The 25,069-nt window shown below is 38.3% G+C and overlaps 1 protein-coding gene across 1 annotated transcript in view; it reads left to right on the top strand.

Annotated features, from left to right (window-relative positions):
• ADAM28 (ADAM metallopeptidase domain 28) overlaps window positions 1–25,069 on the top strand; it is an 82,851-nt gene that overhangs the window by 13,001 nt on the left and 44,781 nt on the right. The window contains exons 3-8 of the mRNA XM_049865817.1: window positions 458–534; window positions 3,199–3,277; window positions 4,394–4,470; window positions 6,255–6,447; window positions 23,119–23,190; window positions 24,216–24,287. Coding sequence (XP_049721774.1) covers window positions 458–534; window positions 3,199–3,277; window positions 4,394–4,470; window positions 6,255–6,447; window positions 23,119–23,190; window positions 24,216–24,287 — 570 coding nt within the window. The remainder of the gene's footprint in view (window positions 1–457; window positions 535–3,198; window positions 3,278–4,393; window positions 4,471–6,254; window positions 6,448–23,118; window positions 23,191–24,215; window positions 24,288–25,069) is intronic.

Here is a 25,069-nt window from a genome sequence, read left to right as displayed (position 1 = left end):
GACTGACACAGTGGCTGCAACAATGGGCTCAAGCATAACAATGATTGTGAGGATGGTGCAGGACCGGGCAATGTTTTGTTCTTTGTATAGTGTAGCTATCTATGAGTTGGAACCGACTCTACAGCACCTAACAATAACAACAGCAATTAGCTACCCGAAAGCAGGACTCATTTTTTCTTGCTTGGAGTTGAATTTCCGGCCCTAAACACAGTGTTTTGCACATGACCAGGACCCAAAAAACATTTGTAGAATGCATGAATGGATGGATGGATGGATGATGGATGGGTCTCAGATAATTTGTCTATTTAGTTGGCAAAGTTTTTTGATCTGTGAAAAGAGGCAGAGGTTGACATTTGGTTTTATATAGGCTACTGCTCAGGAAAAGCAGACATTGCTTGCTAATGATTACTTGTGTGCGTGTTTTTAGTTACCAATAAATGTTTGTACATTTTTACAGGAAAAATTTGAAACTGAATTGAAGTATAAAATGACAGTTAATGGAAAAATGGTGGTGCTTTATTTGAAAAAAAACAAGTAAGTGTCTTTATTTTTGATAGTATCCTCATCAACAGCAAGTTAACAAGTGGAAAATGGGCTAATTGGGTCTGTTACTGCTTATGGCTCTCACAGACCTTAGCTAATCAGCTTTTGCTCTCAACTAGCCCAAGGGGTTCAGTGAATATTGTGTCTACTGAACTAGTAGAAACACCCTGGTAATGTTCCCATGCTCCTAGTAATAAAACATGATAATTAGTTGCAAACAGACACAAAATTTATCCAACTTTATAAAACATCAGATAAAAACTTTTCAGTGAAATTCGCTATAATTTTTAATTCTTTCCCTATAATATTGTGTTTTATTCCTCCAACACTGAAAGATTAGATAGTAAAATCATTTGCTACTAGAAAAGAATAAGAAATATGTAAGTTAAATAAAACACGAGGACCAAAGTACAAGTTAGTGGTAAAGTCAGAACTGGACTCTACTGACTTCAATACCAGTACTCTTTCTATTCTACTATCTACTAGCCTCCCTCCCCATTTTTCTCATATATGACATTGTCCTCTCATTATTCATTGTCCTCATTTAGTGTATTACATGTAGTTTGTCTTAGTTATCTAGTGCTGCTATAACAGAAATACCAGAAGTGGGTGGCTTGGAGAAACAGAATTTTATTTTCTCACAGTTAAGGAGGCTAGAAGTCCGAATTCAGGGCACTGGTTCTAGTGGAAGGCTTTCTCTCTCTGTCACCTCTGGTGGAAGATCCCTATCTCTTTTGAGCTTCAGCTCCTGGTCTATTTTCATGTGGCTTGGCATCTGTCCTCCCCATCTTTGCTTGCTGCTCTGTGCCTACCCAGCCTGGTTTATATCTCAGTGGTGATTGGCTTAAGATACACCCTACATTGATAGGACCTCATTAACATAAAAAAGAAAACCCTATTCCCAAATAGGATTATATCCACAAGTATAAGAATAAGGAATTACAACACATATTTATGGGTGACACAATTCAATCCATAACATTCCACCCTTTGGCCCCCCAAAATACATGTCCTTTCTATATAAAAAACACATTCACCCCATCACATCATCCCAAAATCTTAAATCAACTCAACATCTAAAATCTCATCTTCTGAATCATCCAAATCAAATATGGGTGAGACTTTAGGTGTATTCCATCCTGGGTCAAAATTCCTCTTCATCTGTGAACCTTTGAAATCTAGAATACAAGTTATCTACAATGGTTGAAAAGGCACAGGGTAGACATTTCCATTACAAATGGGAAGAATTGAAGGGAAGGAAGGGATGAAGGGCACCATGCAAGTCCAAAACCCAGCAGCATGATTTACATTAGCTCTCAAGGCTTGAAAGTAGTCCTCTGTTCTTTGGGACCATCTGGGCAATGGCCCTGCCCTTCAGACTCTGGGTGTTGGCCACGCCTCCTGGATTCTGGCTGGAGGCCACTTGGCCCTGGGCTTCAGCTCCACCCTCCATGCCCACTAGGGTGACAACTCCGCTCCCTTGGCTTCGGGCAATCTCATTCTCCTAGTTCATCAGCGTGGCGACCTTATCCTCTCAGCCCTCGCAGGCCCAGGTTATCTGTCCCTTGGGCATGGCAGCCCTGCCCCCTTAGTTTTGGCAGCAGCCTCATTCCCCTGCACTTATGAACAGCAGCCTCACACTTCTGAACCACAAGTATATGGGTACAGAATTACAACATATTTTGGGGCGACACAATCCAATCTATAACACAGTTCCTGCTGAATCCAACATTGCTTTTCAATTTTTAGTGCCACTGCTCTCACCTAGACCTTGATCAGCCTATATTTCAAAATCAGTTTTTCCTAATTCTGTGCTTTCAATCTCTTTTAATCTCTAGTTCGTTCCATAAAGGACAGCAAGATTTTTTCCCCAAATACACAACTACTTGTAGTAAAAAATCACAACTGACTGGAGTTTGGAAAAAGTGTGGAAGTATAGTGGCAAGAGTATAGGCTTTGGATCCAGGCAGACTTAAATTTGATTCTCTGCTTCTTGAATTACATAGCCTCATTTTAGAAACAGGGAGAATGATATTTCTCCTATGATTGTTGAAAAAATTCAATTAAATGACGCATGTAACGTATCTGAGTAACAGTGCCCGGTATGGAAATGGTATTAAATATAAATTATTTACTTCTTTTTTAAAAATACACTCGAACTCCTAATTTCTGGTGGGTAATTGAAATAATTTTCAGAAGTTCAGTGAAAATGCTAGAAGGACCCTAACTACCAAATTCAAGTCAAGTTCCAGTAAACTTTCTTCTGCCACAGTTGTTAATGGTCACTGGTAATTAAAAACGACTGGGTGCAAAATGCAGTTATTCTAAACTAATGAGGAACATTGCCTATTTCACTCACTTTTATTGACTTAGTTCTCTGCGCCACATCTTTCTCAAGCCTCTCCTCAACAAGTATGCATTATGCATAGTTCTATGAGGGAAGGAGATGCTGTTTCATACTACTCAGGAATGTCCCTGCCTCTCTCAATCTTTCCATTTTAAGCACACTTTTCATGCTTGCACCTGTCTTGAAAGGTAAGGAGGAAGAGCTCAGGTGTTAAAACTTTCATGCATATCCAGTGAAAGCTTATGCTTTGATTACTGGACTTTGTAATTAGCAGGAGTAACTATGACTTTTTTTTTTTTTTCCTCCAGGGATCTCCTCGCACCAGGCTACATGGAAACACATTACAATTCCACTGGAAAGGAGATTACCACCAGCCCACAGATAATGGTATAGGAGTCTCCTAGATTTATTGCTAATTGGGGTGTGACTCATAGAACCAAAGGCAGTATCATTGCCTGCCATCGAATTTATACCCCTGGTGCTCTTTTCAGCGATAGTAATTACTAATCAGTCCTCCAAGTTTTTTGCAGTTTCCACCAGAACAAAGGCATTCCTTAACAGATGTGGTAACCCTCTCCAGCTTTCAAGAGCTGCCTGTTGGAGGACGAGTAGAAGGAGCTTGTTGTTAGAGGAATGAAGAGTTAAACACATCAGGTGTTCTAGTCAATGCCCATCACCTGTCTGAATTATGTGGTTTCTCAAACTGAAGAATAGTACCTCAGTGATAGAATTGTAGAATTCCATTCTTTCTTTCAGAAAAATTCCACTTTTGACTCTTTTTTGTGTGTTTGTTTTGGAGCCTCTCTTTGCTCAGACTGAGCAGATACCAGGGTACAGCAGTGACAGGGGTAGTTTATCATTACCTTCCTTCCTGAACTCCGTTCTCTACTAGAAGCCCTTCAAAAATTGCCTTCTATGACAGTGATACAAAGGTTTACATGAGCCAACTCCCCTTCCATCCCAAAGTAGAAAGGTGTCCTTGAATGAATACCTATATGAAAAAGTACTAGGATGGGCATTCAGCTCCCAATGGAGGTAGGGAAAGTTTTGCTGACCTAGTGACTTTGGTAGAACTCTTTGGATAAAACAAGACATAAAAACACAGTCTAAATTATCAGAACACTGGAAAGAGCTTGTAGGATTTTTTAAAGATAAATTTCAATGAGCAATTAGACAATAATAAGAATAAATGTCTGATGTTTGGGGGCTCAAGGTTTAAATTCATACATGTAAATTTGTTTCTTCCAAACAGTATTTACCTCTGCTATCCTACTTCAGCAACACCCACATTTTATTAGTATTTTCTGGTATTTTGAGATCATTGACTAAAAGTTAAAGTTTTTACCATAAAAAAGCTTTTTAAACAAATTTCTCAGTTGACTGTTGTCTAGTAGAAAATGGTTTAAAAGTGTTAAAGAGCCTGTTTCAATATTTCAAATTCAAACTTAGTAGTTTTAACACACATGTACTTGCCTTTACTAATCTCTTTTCGCTTTTAATTAGGATGACTGTTATTATCAAGGGCACATCATTAATGAAAAAGTTTCCGATGCTAGCATCAGCACATGTAGGGGTCTAAGGTAAGACTTTCTGGATGTTTTATATTTACCTGTGATTGTGGTGTGCTTCTTTTCTAAACCCAAAGAATCAGAAATATAATTCATTTTATCTATAGTTGAGTATGAATCTGAAATCCTTGAAATTTTTGAAATTTGAAAGATAAAGAATTTCTCTTGATAGTGTTTTTCATTTGCTTGTTTTTAAATATAGGTTTTCATTGCAATATTGGAGTCAGAATATTTAGAGATTTGGAGCTCCTTTTCTCCATCTTTCCTTACCATAAACTTTCTCTCTAGCTTGTCTTATCCAAGCTTATGACATCCATTTCTTTCTGTATGTAAATGACTCCCCATGCGTCTGTATGTTAGATGTCTCTTCTGACACCCAGACTTGATTATCTAATTTTCTTTTTCCTTACGTCCAGTTGGATATCTTAAATAAATCTTAGTCTCAATATGTCCCAAGTCAAACTAATTATTTTCTCCCAAATCTATTTTCCCAAAGTTGCTTACCTCAATGATAAATGTGATCAAACAACCACTTGTCCAATCTGGAAATCTAGGTTCCTTGATGACTTCTTGCCTCTCAACTACCCATTTTCAATAATTATCAAGCCCAGTCGATAATATTGGAGTTCCTGGGTGGTGCAGATGGTTAAATGCTGAGCTACTATTTGAAAGGTTGGTGGTTTGAACCCACTCAGAGGTGCCTTGGAAGAAACGCCTGGTAATCAGCTTCTAGAACGTCACTGCCTTGAAAACCCTACACATATGGGTTGCCATGAGTTGAAATCAACTTGAAGGCAATTAGTTTAGTTTTTGTTTTTTATTGATAATATCATCTAAATATTTCCTGAGATTTTTCACTACGTTCTGTCTCTACTGCCACATTATGTTCCAAATCACCATGATCATTTATGTGGATGACTGCAATAAATGACCTAATTCATCTCCCTACATTCACTATTGTTGTCTTCTAATTTTATATACATTTCATCCAGTGTCCTTAATATATGTTCCTGGTGGTCTTTGTACATTTTTTTTTGTAGCCAACTATCTATGAATGATGGTATATTTCTGTGATTATTTGATACACATCCATCTTCCTCGTTTGAACATAAGTTCCATGACGGAAGATACCATGACTCTCTTTAACTATTTGCCCTTAGTCCAATGCTTAATAAATAATGGGTACACCGTAAATATTGTTTGAATGAATCTTTGCTCAGGGCCTCAGCAGAGACAATTGGGAATAAACTGATAATATTCATTGATCACATGCTTTACGGGTTATTTCCTTCAGTCCTTACAACCATCTTATTAGGTAGGTATTATCATTCCCATTTTACAGATGGAGAAACTGAGGCTATGTGAGTTTAAGAAATTTTCCCATGGTATCTAAGGTAATAAGTGATAGACCCAGGATCTGAATCCTCACCTATATGACTCCAAAGCCTCTGTCATTTCCAGTGCACGTTTAGAGCAGACATGGCGTGAAAATTGGAAGAACATTGGACTGAGAGTGAGGAAATGTCTAATGTCAGCACTGGCATGGGTTGCTCTATGGCATTGCAGAAGCCACTTCTCCCCAAAAGGTCCCATTTCTTCATAAAGAAAATAATTGCAGATATTCTCTAAGAGTAACTTCAGCTGTAATGTTTCACTGTAGTTTATTGCCTCTAGTTTATGAGCCTGAACTCTTTTGGGGATTGATTAGGATTTCATGAGGTCTCTTTCTGGAATAAGTCTATAAACGCTAAATCAGGAACATTTTGTTAAGAAGGCTGGATTCTTATGTTTTTCAGAGGCTACTTCAGTCAGGGAGATCAAAGGTACTTCATTGAACCTTTAAGCCCCACAAATCAGGATGGACAAGGGCATGCACTCTTCAAGCATGACCCTGAAGAAAAGAAGGCTAACAGCACCTGTGGGTTGGATGATGTGGTATGGGCACATGGATCTCGGAAGAATGCAGTCCCACCTGCCACCAGGCTAGTTGTATGTATGATTATTTTTTCTTTGCTATGTCTGTTATGTATTCTGCCCTGGTTGCCCTTAGCAGCTGCAGTTTTCTTAAACTTTATGGAAATTTTTTAAATTAATAGGACATAGAGATAACAATCATAAAACCTTTTGTTAAAATGATAATTTATTTAATAAATACTTAAGGCTCAGATATAATGATCAGCAATGTGCAGGGTTAAAAAGAAGTATAATACCTGCCCTCAAGACACAGGTGGCTTTCACAATACTTTCTGTAACCTACAACAAACCACAGAGATGTAAAGTACTATTATCATTTTGAGATAAAATATCCTACTGTTTTGAACTCATTCAACACATTCCTCTTAAAGTACTATCATAGGGGCTGAGGTATAGCAATGAACAAAACGGACATAGTATTTGCCCACAAGAACTTAGAATATCCTTTCATGTATGGAATGCTGCTTCCAGCTATAGAAGAAAAATACGATTTTGTTTTCAAAACTTTGAAGTGTATATCAAAATATTTTTGTCATAATTATTTTCACTTCCCTCACGATCCACTTCAAATCCAGTCATCTCCTGTAAATGTTCTTAGAATCCGTAAGCACTGGGTGGTATTGATTTAAATGAAAAGTCTGGTAGGTTCAATTTGCTGTGGGTTTAAATTCTACTGGTGATACTGAGAACCCAGAAGAGCCACTCCTAGTTGTAGTCTTTATATGTTCCCATGAATGTTCACCTCATGGTTCTCTTTATGTTAACTCCTGGGCCCTCTGTTGCAATTCTTCTGTAACTGTGTGGAAATAGCCTTGTTTTCGTGACGTCGTATTATTGTGGTTTGCCTCCTGTTTCACTAGGGCTACTCCTTCTCAGTTTGTTTTCCTTTTGCTGGTATTCCACCTCTGGCTGACAACAAAGCTCAGTCCTGGCCCCTTTCTTTGCTTTATGTACACATTCCTCCTAAGTAGTCTCATCTTGCTCTATACCTTTTTGAAATAGGTGTTGTTGTTGTTAGTTGTTGTCAGGTTGGATCTGACCGTTGGCAACCCTATGTGCAACAGAACAAAATGTTGCCTGGTCCTATGCTATTAGTTCTGTATCAGGTAATATTGTGTTGTGACCCGTAGGGTTCCTACTCTGGGAGCTCTGCTGAAACCTGTGCACCGTGGATGATCGTGCTAGTGTTTAAAGTACTGGTGTCATAGCTTCTTCCAGCTTCATAGCGACACGCAAATCACCACAGTATGACAAATTGACAGACCGGAGGTACTATGTACTAATGTTGTTGTTAGCTACCACCATGTCAGCCCGACTCATGGGTTTTTACTGGCTGATTTTTTCGAAGTAGAGAGCCAGGCCTTTCTTCCTAGTTTGTCCAGTCTGGAGGTTCCACTGAAACCTGCTCAACATAATAGCAAAACACAAGCCTCCACCGACAAACAAATGGTGGCTGTGCTTGATGTGCATTGGACAGGAATTGAACCCAGGTCTCTAGCATGAAAGGTGAGAATTTAACTACTGAACCACCACTGCCCCCTTTGTACTAACAAACAAAAAAAACAAACCCTTTGCCTTCAAGTCCATGCTGACCTACAGGACAGAGTAGCACTCTGGATTTCCAAGGCTGTGAGAAGCAGACTGCCACATCTTTCTCCTGTGGAGTTGTGTTGTGATCCATAGTGGGTTCGAACCAGTGACCTTTCAGTTAGCAGCTGAGCACTTAACCACTGAACCACCAGGGGTCCTCTTGTACTTATACCTGTTGCCATCAAGTTGATTCCAACTCATAGTGACCCTATAGGACAGAGTAGAACTGCCCCATAGGGCTTCTAAGGAGCGCCTGATGGATTTGAACTGCTGACTTTTTGGTTAGCAGCTGTAGCTCTTAACCACTACACCACCAGTGTTTCCCTTTTGTACTTATAAGCTATTAAATATTATTATTAAATGTTGTTGTTGTTCTTAGTTACTGCTAAGTCAATTTGGACTCATATTATTATTCAAATAGATACTATGTATTACTTGGAGTCCCTGGGTGGTAAAAATGGTTAACAGCCTTGGCTGCTAACCAAAAGGTTGATGGTTCATGTTCACCCAGAGGCACCTCAGAAAAAGTGCCAAATGTATACCTCTAGCCTTGGTCTCTCCTTTGAAGCCCAGCTGTTATAATTAATTACCTACTTGATGTATCCAATTGAATGTCTAATACGACAAACTTGTGTGCCGTCTAGTAGATGCCAACTAATTGTCACCCTATACGATAGAGTAGAACTGCCCCATAGGGTTTTCCAGGCCGTAATCTTTTTTTTTTTTTTTTCCAAATAACAAGTATTGTATTTGGAGTGTTGTTATTCAAATAAGCAAAGATGTTATTCATGTTTAATCATATGAATAGTTTCAGGGTTATAGATACATATACACACAAGGGCAGGTGAAATACAAGTCAGCAAAAGACTGAAAATATTTTATACCCAGATTTGGGCATCCCTATTCATATGGCGACTGAGGTACAATCATTATATGCTAAATTATAAACAGAGTCTACAAGGCCTTAAAATTCAATACCAGTTTCATTTCCCATATTACCTAGAATTTTCAGGTAGCAGTAAAGCATTAAATTAGGAATTAAAAAAATAATAATAAACTGGCTAAAGTTTATGCAGCAACTGGATTCTAATGGCCATAGGTCTTGTCCTCAGTCTCCCATGAATATGGATGGAATTTCAAGCAACAGAAAGATGGAACTCTCTCCTCTTATTGGTAGACAGGCTCCTGAGAGCTCCAGCTTAAGTCTGTGGCCCACCACTTAAAAGACAGTTATTCTGATGACGTATTGATCTGTTGTCAGTCTCCAATTAAATATAGCAAAAATTTTCAGTCATAGGATATAAGAACCCCTCCTCTCCCTTCCCTTCCCCTATCCACCTCAACTAACCTTCATGTGTTAGGTTGCAACCTTCAGTCTGAAGGCACTTCACAGACAGCTTGTAGCCTAGAAGTGAAGTGGATTTTGCCTTTAAGTAGATTGCACATACATAGAACTCCACTGGTTTGTATTTCTGTGCTATTTGGTAGCTTTAGCAGTTATTCCTTGTTACCCTTGGTGATGGTGGTGGTTGTTAGCTGCTGTTGAAACGATAACCAACTCATGGTGGCCCCATGCACTACAGGTTGTGATCTGTAGGGTTTTTGTTGGCTGGCTAATTTTTCAGAAGTAGATTGTCAGGCCTTTCATCCCCAGGCTGTAGTCTTTAATGGAGCAGATTGCCTGGTCTTTTCTTCCATGCAGAGGCTGGTGGCTCGAACTGCTGATCTTTTGGTTAGCAGCCGAGTGCTTAACCATTGCACCACCAGGGTTCCTTATCACAAACTTAAAATAGTCAGAATAGAGCTACTGAATTTTTTTTTTTTTTTTGCTTAAAATTTTTTTTTTTTCTTCTTTATTGTACTTTAGATGAAGGTTTATAGCACAAACTATAGATGGGGGTTTACAGCACAAACTAACTTCTCATTAAACACTTACTACACATATTGTTTTATAACATTGATTAACAACCCCATGACATGTCAACACTCTCCCTTCTCCACCTTGGTTCCTTATGACCAGCTTTGCTGTCCCCTTCTGCCTTCTAGTCCTTGTTCCTGGGCTGTTGTGCCCCTTTAGTCTCGTTTTGTTTTATTGGCCTAATCTTTGGCTGAAGGGTGAACCTCAGGAGTGACTTCATTACTGAGCTAAAAGGATGTCCGGGGGCCATACTCTCAGGGTTTCTCTAGTCTCTGTCAGGCCAGTAAGTCTGGTTTGTGTGTATGTGTGTGTGTGTGTGTGTCTACATTTTTCTCCAAGTCTGTCCTGGATCCTCTGTTGTGATCCCTGTCAGAACAATTAGTGGTGGTAGTCGGGCACAATCTCATTGTACTGGACTCAGTCTGGTGGATGCCGTGGTAGTTGTGGTCTGTTAGTCCTTTGCACTAATCTTTGCCGTGTATCTTCAGATTTCTTCATTCTCTCTTGTTACCGAAGGGGTAAGGCCAGTGAAGAATCTTAGATGGCCACACACAGGTTTTTAAGACCCCAGACACAACTCATTAAATTAGAATGTAGAACATTTTCTTTATAAACTAAGTTATACCAGTTGAGCTAGATGTTCCCCAAGACCATGATCCCCACAGCCCTCAGCCCAGCAATTAGGTCCCTCAGGGAGTTTGGTTATGTCTATGGGGCTTCCATGACCTTGCCTTGTACAAGTTTTGTGCTGGCTTCTGCAGTATTGTGTACTGTCTTACCCTTCACCAAAGTTACTACTTACCTATTGTCTTATTTAGTGTTTTCCCATCCCCACCCCCCCGCCCCGGTAACCGTCAACGATTGTTTCTTTTTGTATGTAAACCTTTTCATGAGTTTTTACAGTAATGATCTCATACAATATTTGTCCTTTTGTGATTGACTTATTTCACTCAGCATAATGCCGTCCAGATTCATCCATGTTTTGAGATCCTTCGCAGATTCATCATTGTTCTTTATCGTTAAATGATATTCCATTATGCGTATATGTGTGTGTATGTGTATGCTCCATTCATCTATTGATAGACATCTAGGTTGTTTCCATCTTTTTTCTATTGTGAACAATACTACAGTGAACATGGGTGTGCATATGTCTATTTGTGTGAGAGCTCTTATTTCTCTGGAATATATTCCTAAGAGTGGAATTGCTGGATCATATGTTTTTTTTTATGGTATTCTAGCTTTCTAGGGAAGCGCCATATCATTTTCCAAAATGGTTGCATTATTTTGCATTCCCACCAGCAGCGCATAAGAGATTCAGTCTCCCTGCAGTCTCTCCAACATTTATTATTTTCTGTTTTTTTTGATTTGTGCCAGTAATGCTGGGGTGAGATGGTATCTCATTGTTGTTTTGATTTGCATTTCTCTAATTGCTAGTGATTACAAGCATTTGCTCATGAGTCTATTAGATGCTTTCATGTCTTCTTTGGTGAAGCATCTGTTCATTTCCTTTGCCCATTTTTTAAATGAATTATTTGTCTTTTTGTTGTAGAGGTACTGATTTTCCTGTAGATTTTAGAGATTAGACCTTTGTCTGATTTCTAGTAGCCAATTTTTTTTTTTTTCCCCCTGTCTGTAAGTTCTTTTTTTACTCTTTTGGTGAAGTCTTTTGATGAGCATAAGTGTTTAATTTTTAGAAGATCCCAGTTATCTCGTTTATCTTCTGGAGTTTGTGTGTCGTTGGTTATAGTTTGTATCCTATTAATGCCATTTATTAGGTGTCTAGTGTTGATACTATTTTTTCTTCTATGAACTTTATAGTTTTTGGCTTTATATTTTGGTCCTTGATCCATTTTGAAATCGTTTTTGTGTATGGTGTGAGGTATGGGTCCTGTTTCATTTTTTTGCAGGTGGACATCCAGTTTTGCCAGCACCATTTGTTAAAAAGACCATTTTTCCCCATTTGGTGGGCTTTGGGCCCTTGTCAAAGATCAGGTGACCACAGGTGAATGGATTTACATCTGGATTCTCAATTCTGTTCCATTGGTCAATGTATCTGTCATGGTACCAGTACCAGGCTGTTTTGACTACCGTAGCTATATAGTAGGTTCTGAGGTCAGGTAGCTCGAGTCCTCCTACTTTGTTCTTCCTCTTTAATAGTGCTTTACTTATTTGAGGCCTCTTCCCTTTCCATATACAGTTAATAATTAGTTTTTCCACCTTTTTAAAGAATGTTGTTGGTACTTGGATTGGGATTGCATTGGATTTGTAAATTGCTTTGGGTAGAATTGTCATTTTCACAATGTTGAGTCTCCCTATCCATGAGCATGGTATGTTTTTCCATTTATGTAGATCTCTTTTGGTTTCTTGCAGTAGTGTTTTGTAGCTTTCCTTGTATAGGTCTTTTATATCACTGGTTAGATTTATTCCTAAGTATTTTATTTTTTAGGGGCTGTTATAAATGCTGTTGCTTTCCTGATTTCCTTTTCATCATTGTCTTTATTACTGTATAGGAATCCAACTGATTTTTGTATGTCTGTCTTGTATTATGCTACTCTGCTGAATCTTTTTATTAATTCCAATAGTTTTCTTGTGGAGTCTTTGGGGTTTTTTACGTAGAGTATCACATCATCCGCAAATAGGGGCAGTTTTACTTGTTCGTTACCAATTTGGATGCCTTTTATTTCTTTTTCTTAACCTTCTAGCTAGGACTTCCAGAACAATGTTAAATAGGAATGGTGATAAAGGGCATCCTTGTCTTTTTCCTAGAACTACTGAATTCTAAACACCAAATGAAAACCATTTTCCCCACATTCTCCGCCATCTCTGTTAACAATACCTTTATTTGCTCATGCCCAAATGTAGAAGTTGTACTTAATTTCTTTCCTTCATCTCTTCTTATATGGTGTTGTTGTTGTTAGGTGCCATTCGGTCAGTTTCAACTCGTAGTGACCCTATGTACAACAGAAGGCAACACTGCCCTATCCTGTGCTATCATCACAGTCATTGCTATGTTTGAGCCCGTTGTGCAGCTATTGTCAATTCATCTCGTTGAGGGTCTTCCTCTTTTTCACTGACCCTCTACTTTACCAAGCATGATGTCCTTCTCCAGCTACTGGTCCCTCCTCACTTCTAAGGAGCACTCTGGCTGTGCTTCTTCCAAGACAAATTTATTCATTCTTTTGGCAGCCCATGGTATATTCAATATTCTTCGCTAACCCCAAAATGCAAAGACATCAATTCTTCCTCAGTCTTCCTTATTTATTGTCCAGCTTTTGCATACATATGAAGTAATTGAAAATACCATGGCTTCGGTCAGGTACACCTTAGTCCTCAAAGTGACATCTTTGCTGACTTAGTCATTTAGTGCTGCTATAACAGAAATACCACAAATGGATGACTTTAACAAAGAGAAATTTATTTCTTTACAGTAAAGTAGGCTAAAAGTCCAGATTCAGGGCATCACTCCAGGGGAACACATTCTCTCTCTGTTGGCCTTCTCATCAATCTTCCCCTGGACTAGGAAGTTTTCCATGCAGGAATCCTGGGTCCAAAGGACTTTTTCTGCTACTGGCATTGCTTTCTTAGTGGTATGAGGTTTCCACTCTCTGCTCACTTCCCTTTCCTTTTTGTCTCTTAAGGGATAAAAGGTGGTACAGGCCATACCCCAGGGAAACTCCCTTTACATTGGATCAGGGATATGACCTGGGTAGGAGTGTTACAATCCCACCTTAATCCTCTTTCACATGAAATTACAACCACAAAATGGAGGACAACCAGACCATACTGGGAATCATGGCCTAACCAAGTTGACATATATTTTTGGAGGACACAATTTAATCCACGACATTTTCTTTTTAACACTTTACAGAGGTCTTTTGCAGCATATTTAACCAACACAATATGTCATTTAATTTCTTGACTGCTGCTTCCATGGGCATTGATTGTGGGTCCAAATGAAATAAAATCTTTGACAACTTCAACATTTTCTTTGTTTGTCATCATGTTGCTTATTGGTCTAATTGTGAGGGTTTTTGTTTTCCTTATGTTGAGGTGTAATCCATACCGAAGGCTGTGGTCTTTGATCTTCATCAGTAAGTGCTTCAAGTCCTCTTCACTTTCAACAAGCAAGGTTGTGTTATCTGCACATCACAGGTTGTTAAGGAATCTTCCACCAATCTTGATGCCACATTTTTTTTTATTGTGCTTTAAGTGAAAGTTTATAATTCAAGTCAGTTTCTTATACAAAAACTTACACACACATTGTTATGTGACCTAGTTTCTCTCCCAATAATGTGACCGCACACTCGTTCTCTCCACGGTGTATTTCCTGTGTCCATTCAGCCATCTCCTGTACCCCTCTGCTTTCTCATCTCACCTCTGGACAGGAGCTGCCCACTTAGTCTCATGTGTCTACTTGAGCTAAGAAGCACACTCCTCACTGGTATCATTTTATGTCTTATAGTCCAGTCTAATCTTTGACTGAAGAGTTGGCTTCGGGAATGGTTTTAGCTTTGGGCTAACAGAGAGTCCAGAGGCCATGTCCTCTGGGGTCCCCCCAGTTTCAGTCAGACCATTAAGTCTATTTTTACTCTATTTTTACTAGAATTTAATTTCTGCACCCCACTTTTCTCCTGCTCTGTCAGGGACTCTCTGATGTGTTTGTTCCCTGTCAGGGCAGTCATGGGTGGTAGCTGGGCACCATCTAGTTCTTCCAGTCTCAGGCTGACAAAGTCTCTGGTTTATGTGTCCCTTTCTGTCTCTTGGACTCGTATTTTCCTTGTGTCTTTGGTGTTCTTCATTCTTCTTTGCTCCAGTTGGCTTAAGGACAATTGATGCGTCTTAGATGGCCACTTGCTAGCTTTTAAGACCTCAGATGCCACTCACCAAAGTGGGATGCAGAGTGTTTTCTTAATAAACTTTGTTATGACAATTGACCAAGATGTCCCCTGAAACCATGGTTCCCAGACCCCTGCCCCTCCTTCTCTGTCCCATGACAATCTCTTCTTTTGTTATAGGTTAATTTAGTTGTTCTATCTCTGTTTGTGTTAGTTTAGGTAGGTAGTGTGTTTCTAGAAATTGGTCCATTTCCTGTAGGATTTCAAATTTTTTGTAGTGCAGTTTTTCTTAGTATTCTGTTATGATTCTTTTAATTTCCAGTTGAGTCTGTTGTGATATCCCCCAACTCACTTCTTATTTGGTTTATTTGCTTCCTTTCCTGTTTTTCTTTTGTCGGTTTGGCCAATAGTTTATCAATTTTGTTGATCTTTTCAAAGAACCAGCTTTTGGTTTTGTTAACTGTTTCAATTGTTTTTCTATTCTCTAGTTCATTTAATTCTTCTCTAATTTTTATTTTCTGCTTTCTTCTGGTGCTGAGGGCTCCTTTTCTGTTTGTTCAAATTGTTGGGTGAATTCTTTGATTTTGTTGCTTTTCTTCTTTTTGGATGTGTGCATTTATTGCTATAAATTAACTTCTGAGCACTGCTTTTGCCGTGTCCCACAGGTTCTGATAGGATGTGTTTTCATTCTCATTCAATTCAATGAATTTCTTTATTCTGCCCTTAATTTATTCTAAAACCTAGTAGTTTTTGAGCAAGGTATTGTTCGGTTCCCATGTGTTTGATTTTTTTCCTTACTTTTTCTGTTATTGATTTCTGCTTTTATGGCTTTATGGCCAGAAAAGTTGCTTTGTAATATTTCAATGTTTTTAATTCTGTTAAAGCTTGCTTTATGTCCTAATCTGTGGTCTGTTCTGGAGAATGTTCCAGGTGCATTGAAAAGAAAGTATACTTGGCTGCTGTTGGGTGGGGTGTTCTGTATATGTCTGTGAGGTCAAGTTAGTTGATTGTGGCATTTAGATCTTTCGTGTCTTTATTGAGCCATTTCAAGATGTTCTGTCCTTCACCAAAAGTGATGTGTTGAAGTATCCTACTATTATTGTGGAGCTGCTTATCTCTCTTTTCAATGCTGTAAGAGTTTGTTTTATGTATTTTGGAGCTCTGTTGTTGGGTGCATAAATATTTATTATGGTTATGTCCTCCTGGTGTATTAACCCTTTAATTATTGTACAGTTTCCTTCCTTATCCTTTGTGGTGGATTTTACTCCAAAGTCAGAAATTAATATTGCCACTCCTGCTCTTTTTTGATTTTTGTTTGCTTGATAAGTTTTCTTCCATCCTTTGAGTTTTAATTTGTTTGTGTCTTTAAGTCTAACGTGTGTCTCTTGTAGACGGATGGTGTTTTTTTATACATTCTGCCACTCTCTGTCATTTTATTGGTGCATTTAGTCCATTTACATTCAGCATTTTTATTGATAGGTATGAGTTTAGTGCTGTCATTTTAATGTCTTTTTATTGTGTGTTATTGTTCATAGTTTCTTTGTTCCACTTAATTTTCTATGCTGAGTTGTTTTTCCTTATATATTTTTTTCTCCTCTTTTTCATTGGTGTTGCTTTTGTATTTGCTGATTATGTTTTTCTTGCTTTTTATTTTGTTGAGTAGGATTTTTAGTTTCCTTTGGGATTACCTTGATATTTACCCCAATTTACTAAGTTTAAACTAATTTTTTTTCGTTATATCACCTTGAGTTCCTTACCATATGAAAGATCTATGACTACATTTTTTAGTACCTCTTTTTTTTTTTTTAATGTTGTCATCTTTTCTTAATGATGCTTCTTTTTCCCTGTTTTGAGCATTTTAACTTTGATTTATTTTTGTGATTTCCCTATCTGGGTTGATATATGGTGGTTCTGTCATATGTTCTCATCTTGGGTTTTTATATGATGTTATTGATTTTCTGAAAACCCTGGTGGCTTAGTGGTTAAGTACTACAGCTGTTAACCAAGTGGGTTGCTCTGAGTTGGAAATGACGGGATGGCAGTGGGTTTTTTGGTTTATTGATTTTCTAACTGGAGGACTCCCTTTAGTATTTCTTGTAATTTTGGTTTGGTTTCTGCAAATTCCCTAAACTTCTTTTTATCTGGAAATGTCCTAATTTTGCCATCATATTTGAGAGACTGTTTTGCTGGATATATAACTCTTGGCTGGCAATTTTTTTTTCCTTCAAGGCTTTGTGTATGTCATCCCATTGCCTTCTTGCCTGCATGGTTTCTGCTGAGTAGTCCGAGCTTAGTCTTATTGAATCTTCTTTGTGCTGACTTTTCATTTATCCCTAGCCACTCTTAAAATTCTCTCTTTATCTTTGGTTAGTTTGATTATAACATGTCTTGGTGAATTTTTGGGGGGGATCTACCTTGCATGGGGTTCAATAAGCATGTTGAATAGATATCTTCTTATCTTTCACAGTATCAGTGAAGTTTTCTGCCAGCAAATCTTCAACAATTCTCTCTGTATTTTCAGTTATGCCCCTCTGTTCTGGTACTCAGTTACACGTATTCCTCTTAATGGAGTCCCACATAATTCTTATAGTTTCTTCATTTTTAAAAAAATTATTTTATCTGATTTTTCCTCAAATATGTTGGTGTCAAGTGCTTTATCTGCAATCTTACTACTTCTGACTTCTATTGCCTCAATTCTGCTCCTACGACTTTCTACTGAATTGTCGAATTCTGAAATTTTATTGTTAATCTTCTGGATTTGTGTTTGCTGTCTCTCTATGGATTCTTTCAGCCTATTAAATTTTTCATTATGCTCTTCTCTAAAAGGCCATCTGTTGCTTTGTCTGTGTGCTTATTGGCTTGTTCTGCATTGTGCCTGATCTCCTTCCTGATCTCTTGAAGAGTTCTGTATATTAATCTTTTGTATTCTACCTCTTGTAATTCCAGGAAGTTATCTTCATCAGGAAGATTTCTTGATTCTCTTTTTTGGGGAGCTTGCTGAAGCCATCATGGTCTCCCTCTTTATGTGATTGATATTGACGTTTATCTCCAAGCCATCTATAAATTATTGTATTTATTTATTTTATGTTTGCTTACTGTGTCCTAGCTTCTTGTTTTATTTAGTTTTGATATACCCAAATAGGCTGCTCGAGTAAGTTAGTTTGATTATTGGTGCTTTTGAAGCTCTAATGCCCTGTCACCAGGTGGTTAGAGCTGTTACTAGGTATGTGAACCCAGGAGTCCATTTACTTTTCTTGTATAGTTCAGCTCAAGTGTTCAGGTAATTGGTCACCAAGTGTGTGGTGCAGTCCTAGATGAGCAGGGGTGATTGGTGTAGGCACAGGTTTCTGGCTGCAGTAGGGGGTCATGCGCCGAGCAAGGCAGGGGGCTGACAAATGCCCCTGAGTGTCTGTGAAGAAAACATGTCCATGTTCCCTAGAGTGCATAGGTGGTAGGTTTTGCAGCCAGACTGTGGGCACCCAGTACTATTCTGTTGGCTGTAAAGACTGGGAGGTACCATTTTCCTTGGACCCCTGCCACAGGTGGCTAGGTGACTTGGGTGGAGCCACTAGTCCTCAGGCCTCTGAAGTGGGTTGGCAAGGACCCTGCTTAATAGGCAGAGTGGTGTCAAATGTCACGAACCTGCCTCTCCACTGTATAGCTGAAACAGTTGAAGTTAGAACCTCAGGTATATACCCTCTTGTACTTTGCTAATGAGGGCTTATGCTTTTGAAATGGGCCACACAAGTCTATGCAGGGGTGAAGAGTTTTTCAAAGCCTATGAACCCCTTATGTTTGTGCCTAGGCAAAGGAGCTGTTTCTGAACTGAGTTCCCAGTTAAGGGGAGCCGGCGGATTATTTTTTTCCTGTTTGTTAATTTTTTCCCTCTCCAAGCCTGGGAGGATTGCTCAGGGCACATGACAGGTCCTACTTCCAGCCAAGGGGATGTGGCACTCTCTGAAGCCAGCTCAGACCCTGTGCAGAGAGGGAAGGGGGCAGGTAAGTGAGAGAGAGGTTTTTCCCAAAGGAATGTTTTTTGTTCCATGCAGTAGGTTAGACACATGTACTTATCTTTTGCTGAGTGTCACTTTTCGCTGATTCTGGAGGTGTGAGTAGACTCTGCCACCTCATGTCAAAAATGCATCTTGAACTCCACTGCTTGTCACTGCTTGTCCCAGCTGATTCTAGCCTACAGGGTGCTGGCTCCTGTCAGGTTAGGTCTGGCAACTCCTTGCTGATTCTGAATCATCTCTCCCTCCCCCTACCACTCAGTCTGATTCCTGAACTTTGCCTTTGATGTTTAGGGCTCCTAGATTGTCATAGTTAATCAATTCATTTGTTTTTTCAGGTCTTTGTTGTAAGAGGGACCACAGGAAGCATCTGACTACTTCACCATCTTGGCCCCACCTCCCCACATTATTCTCCATGTAGTCCAGCTTCTCAGATTATAAGTACGATGAAAGGATACAACCCTGACAACAGCTTTTCTGATTTTAAACCATTTGGTATCCCCTTGTTCTGTTCAAATGACTGCATCTTGGTCAATGTACAGGTTTCGCATGAGTACAATTAAGTGTTCAGGGATTACCATTCTTTGCTATGTGATTCATAATTTGTTATGATCCACACAGTTAAACACCTCTGCATAGTCAGTAAAACATAAGTAAACATCTTTCTGCTGTTCTCTGCTTTCAGCCAAGATCTGTTTGACACCAGCAATGCTATTCTTCATTCCATGTCATCTTCTGAATCTGGCTTGAATTTCTGGCAGTTCCATGTCAATGTTCTGCTGCAATCATTTTTTGAATTATCTTCAGCAAAATTTTACTTTTTGTGATATTAATGATAAAAAAAAAAAACTAGTGCCATCAAGTCGTTTCATATTAATGATATTGTGTGATAATTTCCACATTCTATTGGATCATCTTTCTTTGGCATTAGAACCAATATGGATCTCTTCCAGTCAGTTGGCCAGGTAGGTGTCTTCCAAATTCTTGGCATAGACAAGTGAGCACTTTCAGCATTGCATCCATTTGTTGAAACATCTCGATGGGTATTCTGCCAGTTCCTGGAGCCTTGTTTTTCACCAATGCCTTCAGTGTAGCTTGGACTTCTTCCTTAAAATATCCTTGGTCCTTGTTCATATGTTACCTCCTGAAATGTTTGAATGTTGATGAATTCTTTTTGGGGCAATGAGTCTGTGTTTTCCTTCCATCTTCTTTTGATGCTTCATGAGCCTTTCAATATTTTGCCTATAGAATCGTTCAGAATTCCTACTAGATGTTTGAATTTTTTTTCAGTTCTTTCAGCTTGAGAAATACCAAATGTGTTCTTCCCTTTTCATTTTTTAACTTCAGATCTTTGTACATTTCATTATAATACTTTACTTTTTCTTCTCCAGCTGCCGTTTGAAATCTTCTGTTCATCTCTTTTACATCATCATTTTTTCCATTTTCCTTAGCTATTCTATATTCAAGAGCAAATTTCAGAGTCTCTTGTGACATCCACTTTGATCTTTTCTTTCTTTCCTGTCTTTTTAATGACCTTTTGCTTTCTTCATGCATATGTCCTTGAAGTCATCACACCACTTGTCTTCAGTCATTAGTGTTCAATGTATCAAATATATTCTTTAGATGGTCTCTAAATTCAGGTGGGATATATCCAAACTTGGCTCTTGGATCCTTGTTTAAATTTTCTTCAGCTTGAACTTGTGTAAGAGCGATTGATGGTCTGTTTCATCGTTGGCCCCTGGCCTTGTTCTGGCTAATGATATTGAGCTTTCCATTGTCTCTTTCCCCAGATGTAGTCGATTTGATTTCTGTATATCACACCTGACAAGGGCAACGTGTATAGTTGCCATTTATGTTGTTGTAGAAGATATTTCAAGTGAATAAGTTGTTTTCCTTTCAGAATTCTATCATGGGATCTCTGGGTGTCATTTTTATCACCAAGGTCAACTACTATATTTTCCAATGACTTATCTGTCTTCTTTGTTGCCAGCTTTCACATTCCAATCACCAGTAATTACCAGTGTATCTTGATTGCATGTTTGATCAATTTCAGACCGCAGAAGTTGGCAAAAGTTTTCAATTTCTTCATCTTTGACCTTAGTGGTTGGTGCATAAATTTGAATAATGGTCTTTATTAACTGGTCTTCTTTGTATGCGTATGGATATTATACTCTATCACTGACAGCATTGTACTTCAGGATAGATCTTACAATGTTCTTTTTGATGATAAATGTGATGCCATTTCTCTTCAATTTGTCATTTCCTGCATAGTAGACCATATGATTGTCCAATTCAGCTCACAAATGCTTAGAATATCAGTCTTTATGCATTCCATTTCATTTTTGACAACTTCCAATTTTCCTGGATTCGTACTTCATACATTTCACATTCTGATTATTAATGGGTGTTTGCAGCTGTTTCTTCTCATTTTGAGTCATGCCACATAAGCAGATGAAGGTTGCGAATGCTAAACTTCATTCATGTCTCTAAGAATGACTCTGTTTTCAGGGCACTCTTCCCCAGTTGTATTCTGAGTGTTTTCCAACCCGAACGGCTCATCTTCCAGCCTTAGAGCAGTGTTCTACTGCTACTCATAAGGTTTTCACTGGCCATTTTTTTTTAGAAGTAGATCACTGGGCCCTTCTTCCTAGTCTGTCTTAGTCTCGTAGTTCCACTGAAACCTGTCCACCATGGGTTACCCTGATGATATTTGAAATACTGGTGGGATATCTTTCAGCATCACAACAACATGCAAGCCACCACAGTATGACAAACTACAGGCTAGTGGTGGCCTTATATGGTATCCATCATATATTCCACATACATTCTAGATCTTTTTCTTTGCTAATTCCTCTGGACTACCACAGGGCGCCATCCATCTCACAATAACCATGGCAACAGCCGCTGTCTGACCTTCTCACTCACATTCCTCCCTTGCCACAGAATAGAATCCACTCTCCACACAATTGGTGAAGTTATTTTTTATTGTAAATAACATGTCATTTTTCTGCTGAAAAGCCTCTAATGGCTTCCTGTTGCGTTTAGGACAAAGTTCAAATACCTGACCATGAGTTATAAATCTCTCTACGGTTAGGGTCCTGCCTAATCGCCTCTAATTTCTCCTCACCCACTGCTCACCACCCTTATTGTGTTCCAACAAACACTAACTTTTTCCCCTGTGCTTCAAACATGCCAATATCAGTTCACCTTAGAGTCTTTTTGATATATATGTGTATATATATATATATATTTTTTTTTTTTTGCTGAAATTATCTTCCAAATTGTCTTCCTACTTCTGGCTGTTCATTGTCATTAATATGTCTGCTTAAGGGCCAACTCTTTAGAGAAGTTGTTCTTAACCATCTATTCTGAAATGACAACATAGTCACTCAATATCACATCACCCCATTTGATCCTCTGCAGAGCACTTATTACTATCTGCTATTTCTATATTTCTGTGTCTCTTGTGAGCTCCATAAGCACACGGACATATTTATTTCATTGCTGTATCCGTAGTGCCCAGAAGAGTGTGGGTGCGTAGTAAGTATAATCAATATTTTGTTTCTAAGGAGAGTATGTATGTGTTGTGGAAAAGGGGGTAAGTATGCATTTCCAAAGGTAATACTTGAAATTGTATCTTCAGTAATTTGTTTTTGTTAATGGAAGAGTTTAACCTGATAAGAGATAAACACTTCCAGAAATGCAACATAATAAATTTTGATATTTTATTATTTAGTATGAATTATAAAATAAATAAGTAGCCATCTGCTACTTTTTCATAGGACAAGGCAATATAATTTTTTTTTTTTTAAGAAAGACAAACATTTAAAAACATTAGAGTGCATGAAAGAAATTCAGGGCTTTCCAGGGAGAAAAGAACAGACTAAGCACCTTGGGGTTCTGGCATTGCACTATTGTAAAGGAGGTTATGTTCACTAGGATGGGAATAAAAAAGCTACTAAAAGGACAATGGAAGAATGCTGAAGTCATAGGCTTTCTATTTCTTGGCAGGATGGCAAGGAAAGTACACTGTTCAGAAAATCTCAAGACTTTGGTGTTAGCTCCATCTCTCCTGTGAATTAGTTGTGAAACCATCTAAACTCTGGTCAAATAAAGGAGTCAGACTAGAATATTACTGATGTCCCTCCTAGATCTAACATCCTTAGTCTTGTCTGCACATAATCCTAGCTGTTGAGTTGGAGTTAAAATGGTATATTGCCATCCTTTACTCCAAGATATCAGTCAACCTCTTATAAAATTATACATTTCAAATGAACAGATGATTCTTGCAGAGGAAGATGTTGTCTTAGTAATTTTCCTTCTTATATTTCAGAAACTGAATGACCAGAAGATTGAGAAAAATAAGAAATATATAGAATATTATTTGGTCCTGGATAATAGTGAGGTAAATATATATTAGATAAATGTGTCTTTTAAAACCCCCTTCTATGTAAATTTACTTATTATGTGAGATACTAAATGTTCTGAATCAGCTTTGAAAAATCATGAATTCGAGCTACAGTTACAAATTGTTCTGAACCTATGAAATTTGACGTTTATTATTAAACCGATATTATTTCTCCTTTTCAGATATTTGCACCTGGTATGAAATGCATAAATTGAAATTTTTGGCACAAGGATGCTCTTTTCTTATTGTCTTAAGACTCCAAACTTAGTTTCTAATTAAATCCCTTTGTCACTTTAAAAAAAAAACAAAAATGCATAAATTGAAATTTTTGGCACAAGGATGCTCTTTTCTTATTGTCTTAAGACTCCAAACTTAGTTTCTAATTAAATCCCTTTGTCACTTTACCTCCTATCAAATAGTTTAATCATTTGTAAATTAGAATTTATGCTCATCAGAGAGCAGTAAATATGAAAGACTGAATTAAATCTTCTGAAAAGTTCAAATCTCTGGTAATATTCACTGTTTTTCTCCTTTTACAAGAATATATATTCATATATTGGATTTTCTAAAAGCAAGGTCCACATGTGTGATCCCAAAAAGAAAAAAAAAAAAACTTATGCTATAAAAATATGAACAAATTTATCACTTGAAGTCCTAAAACTTTGCCTTCTTTATTATACTGCATTCAGTTAGTGCTCATTTAAAAACAAACAAAAGAAAACTACTCCTTGCATAATTCTGCACAGCTTAAGTAACCATGGTGTGTAACAGGAAATATGTTTGGAATAACTCCTCAAAGCCTTACATTGAGCTAGTACTTTAAAAAATAAAACATTTCTGCCCAAAATGCTTTAATGTAGTTAGAGAAATAAGGAAGCAATTGGTTTCTAACTTATTACTGTTAATTTTTGTATCTGAACCTTAAAAATAACCACTGATAAGTAGTATATATCAAGGTTGGCTTTTACACTTTCCGGTTAATTTCTATTAATTCTTTTATTTTTATCTTGGTTGTCTTTTAGTTTAAAAAGTACAATAAAAATCCAGAGGAAATAAGAAAGAGAGTTTTTGAGATGGTGAATTATGTCAACATGGTATGATATGTTTTATTAAATATAATTTTTTTGTTTTATGATTTTTAGTGTGCTTTAAGTGAAAGTTTACAAATCAAGTCAGTCTCTCACACAAAAACTTATATACACCTTGCTACATACTCCCAATTGCTCTCCACCTAATGAGACAGCCCACTCTCTCCCTCCCCTCTCTCTTTTCCTGTCCATTTCACCAGCTTCCAACCCCCTCTACCCTCTCCTCTCCCCTCCAGGCAGGAGATGCCAACATAGCCTCAAGTGTCAACCTGATCCAAGAAGCTCACTCCTCATCAGCATCCCTCTCCAACCCATTGTCTAGTCCAATCCCTGTCTGAAGAGTTGGCTTCGGAATGGTTCCTGTCTTGGGCCAACAGAGGGTCTGGGGACCATGACCACTGGGGTCCTTCTAGTCTTAGTCAGAACATTAAGTCTGGTCTTTTTACAAGAATTTGGGGTCTGCATCCCGCTGCTCTCCTGCTCCCTCAGGGGTTCTCTGTTGTGTTCCCTGTCAGGGCAGTCATGGGTTGTAGCCGGGCACCATCTAGCTCTTCTGGTCTCAGGCTGATGTAGTCTCTGGTTTATGTGGCCCTTTCTGTCTCATGGGCTCATAATTACTTTGTATTCTTGGTGTTCTTCATTCTCTTTTTGATCCAAGTGGGTTGAGACCAATTGATGCATCTTTGATGGCCACTCGCTAGCGTTTAAGACCCCAGATGCCTCTCTCCAATGTGGGATGCAGAACGTTTTCTTAATAGATTTTATTATGCCACTTGACTCAGATGTCC

The sequence above is a fragment of the Elephas maximus genome, chromosome 22 (genome assembly GCF_024166365.1).
Source record: "Elephas maximus indicus isolate mEleMax1 chromosome 22, mEleMax1 primary haplotype, whole genome shotgun sequence".
NCBI lineage: Eukaryota > Metazoa > Chordata > Mammalia > Proboscidea > Elephantidae > Elephas > Elephas maximus.
The sequence above is the reverse complement of the archived record's forward strand: the minus strand, read 5'-3'. Positions and strand labels throughout refer to the sequence as shown.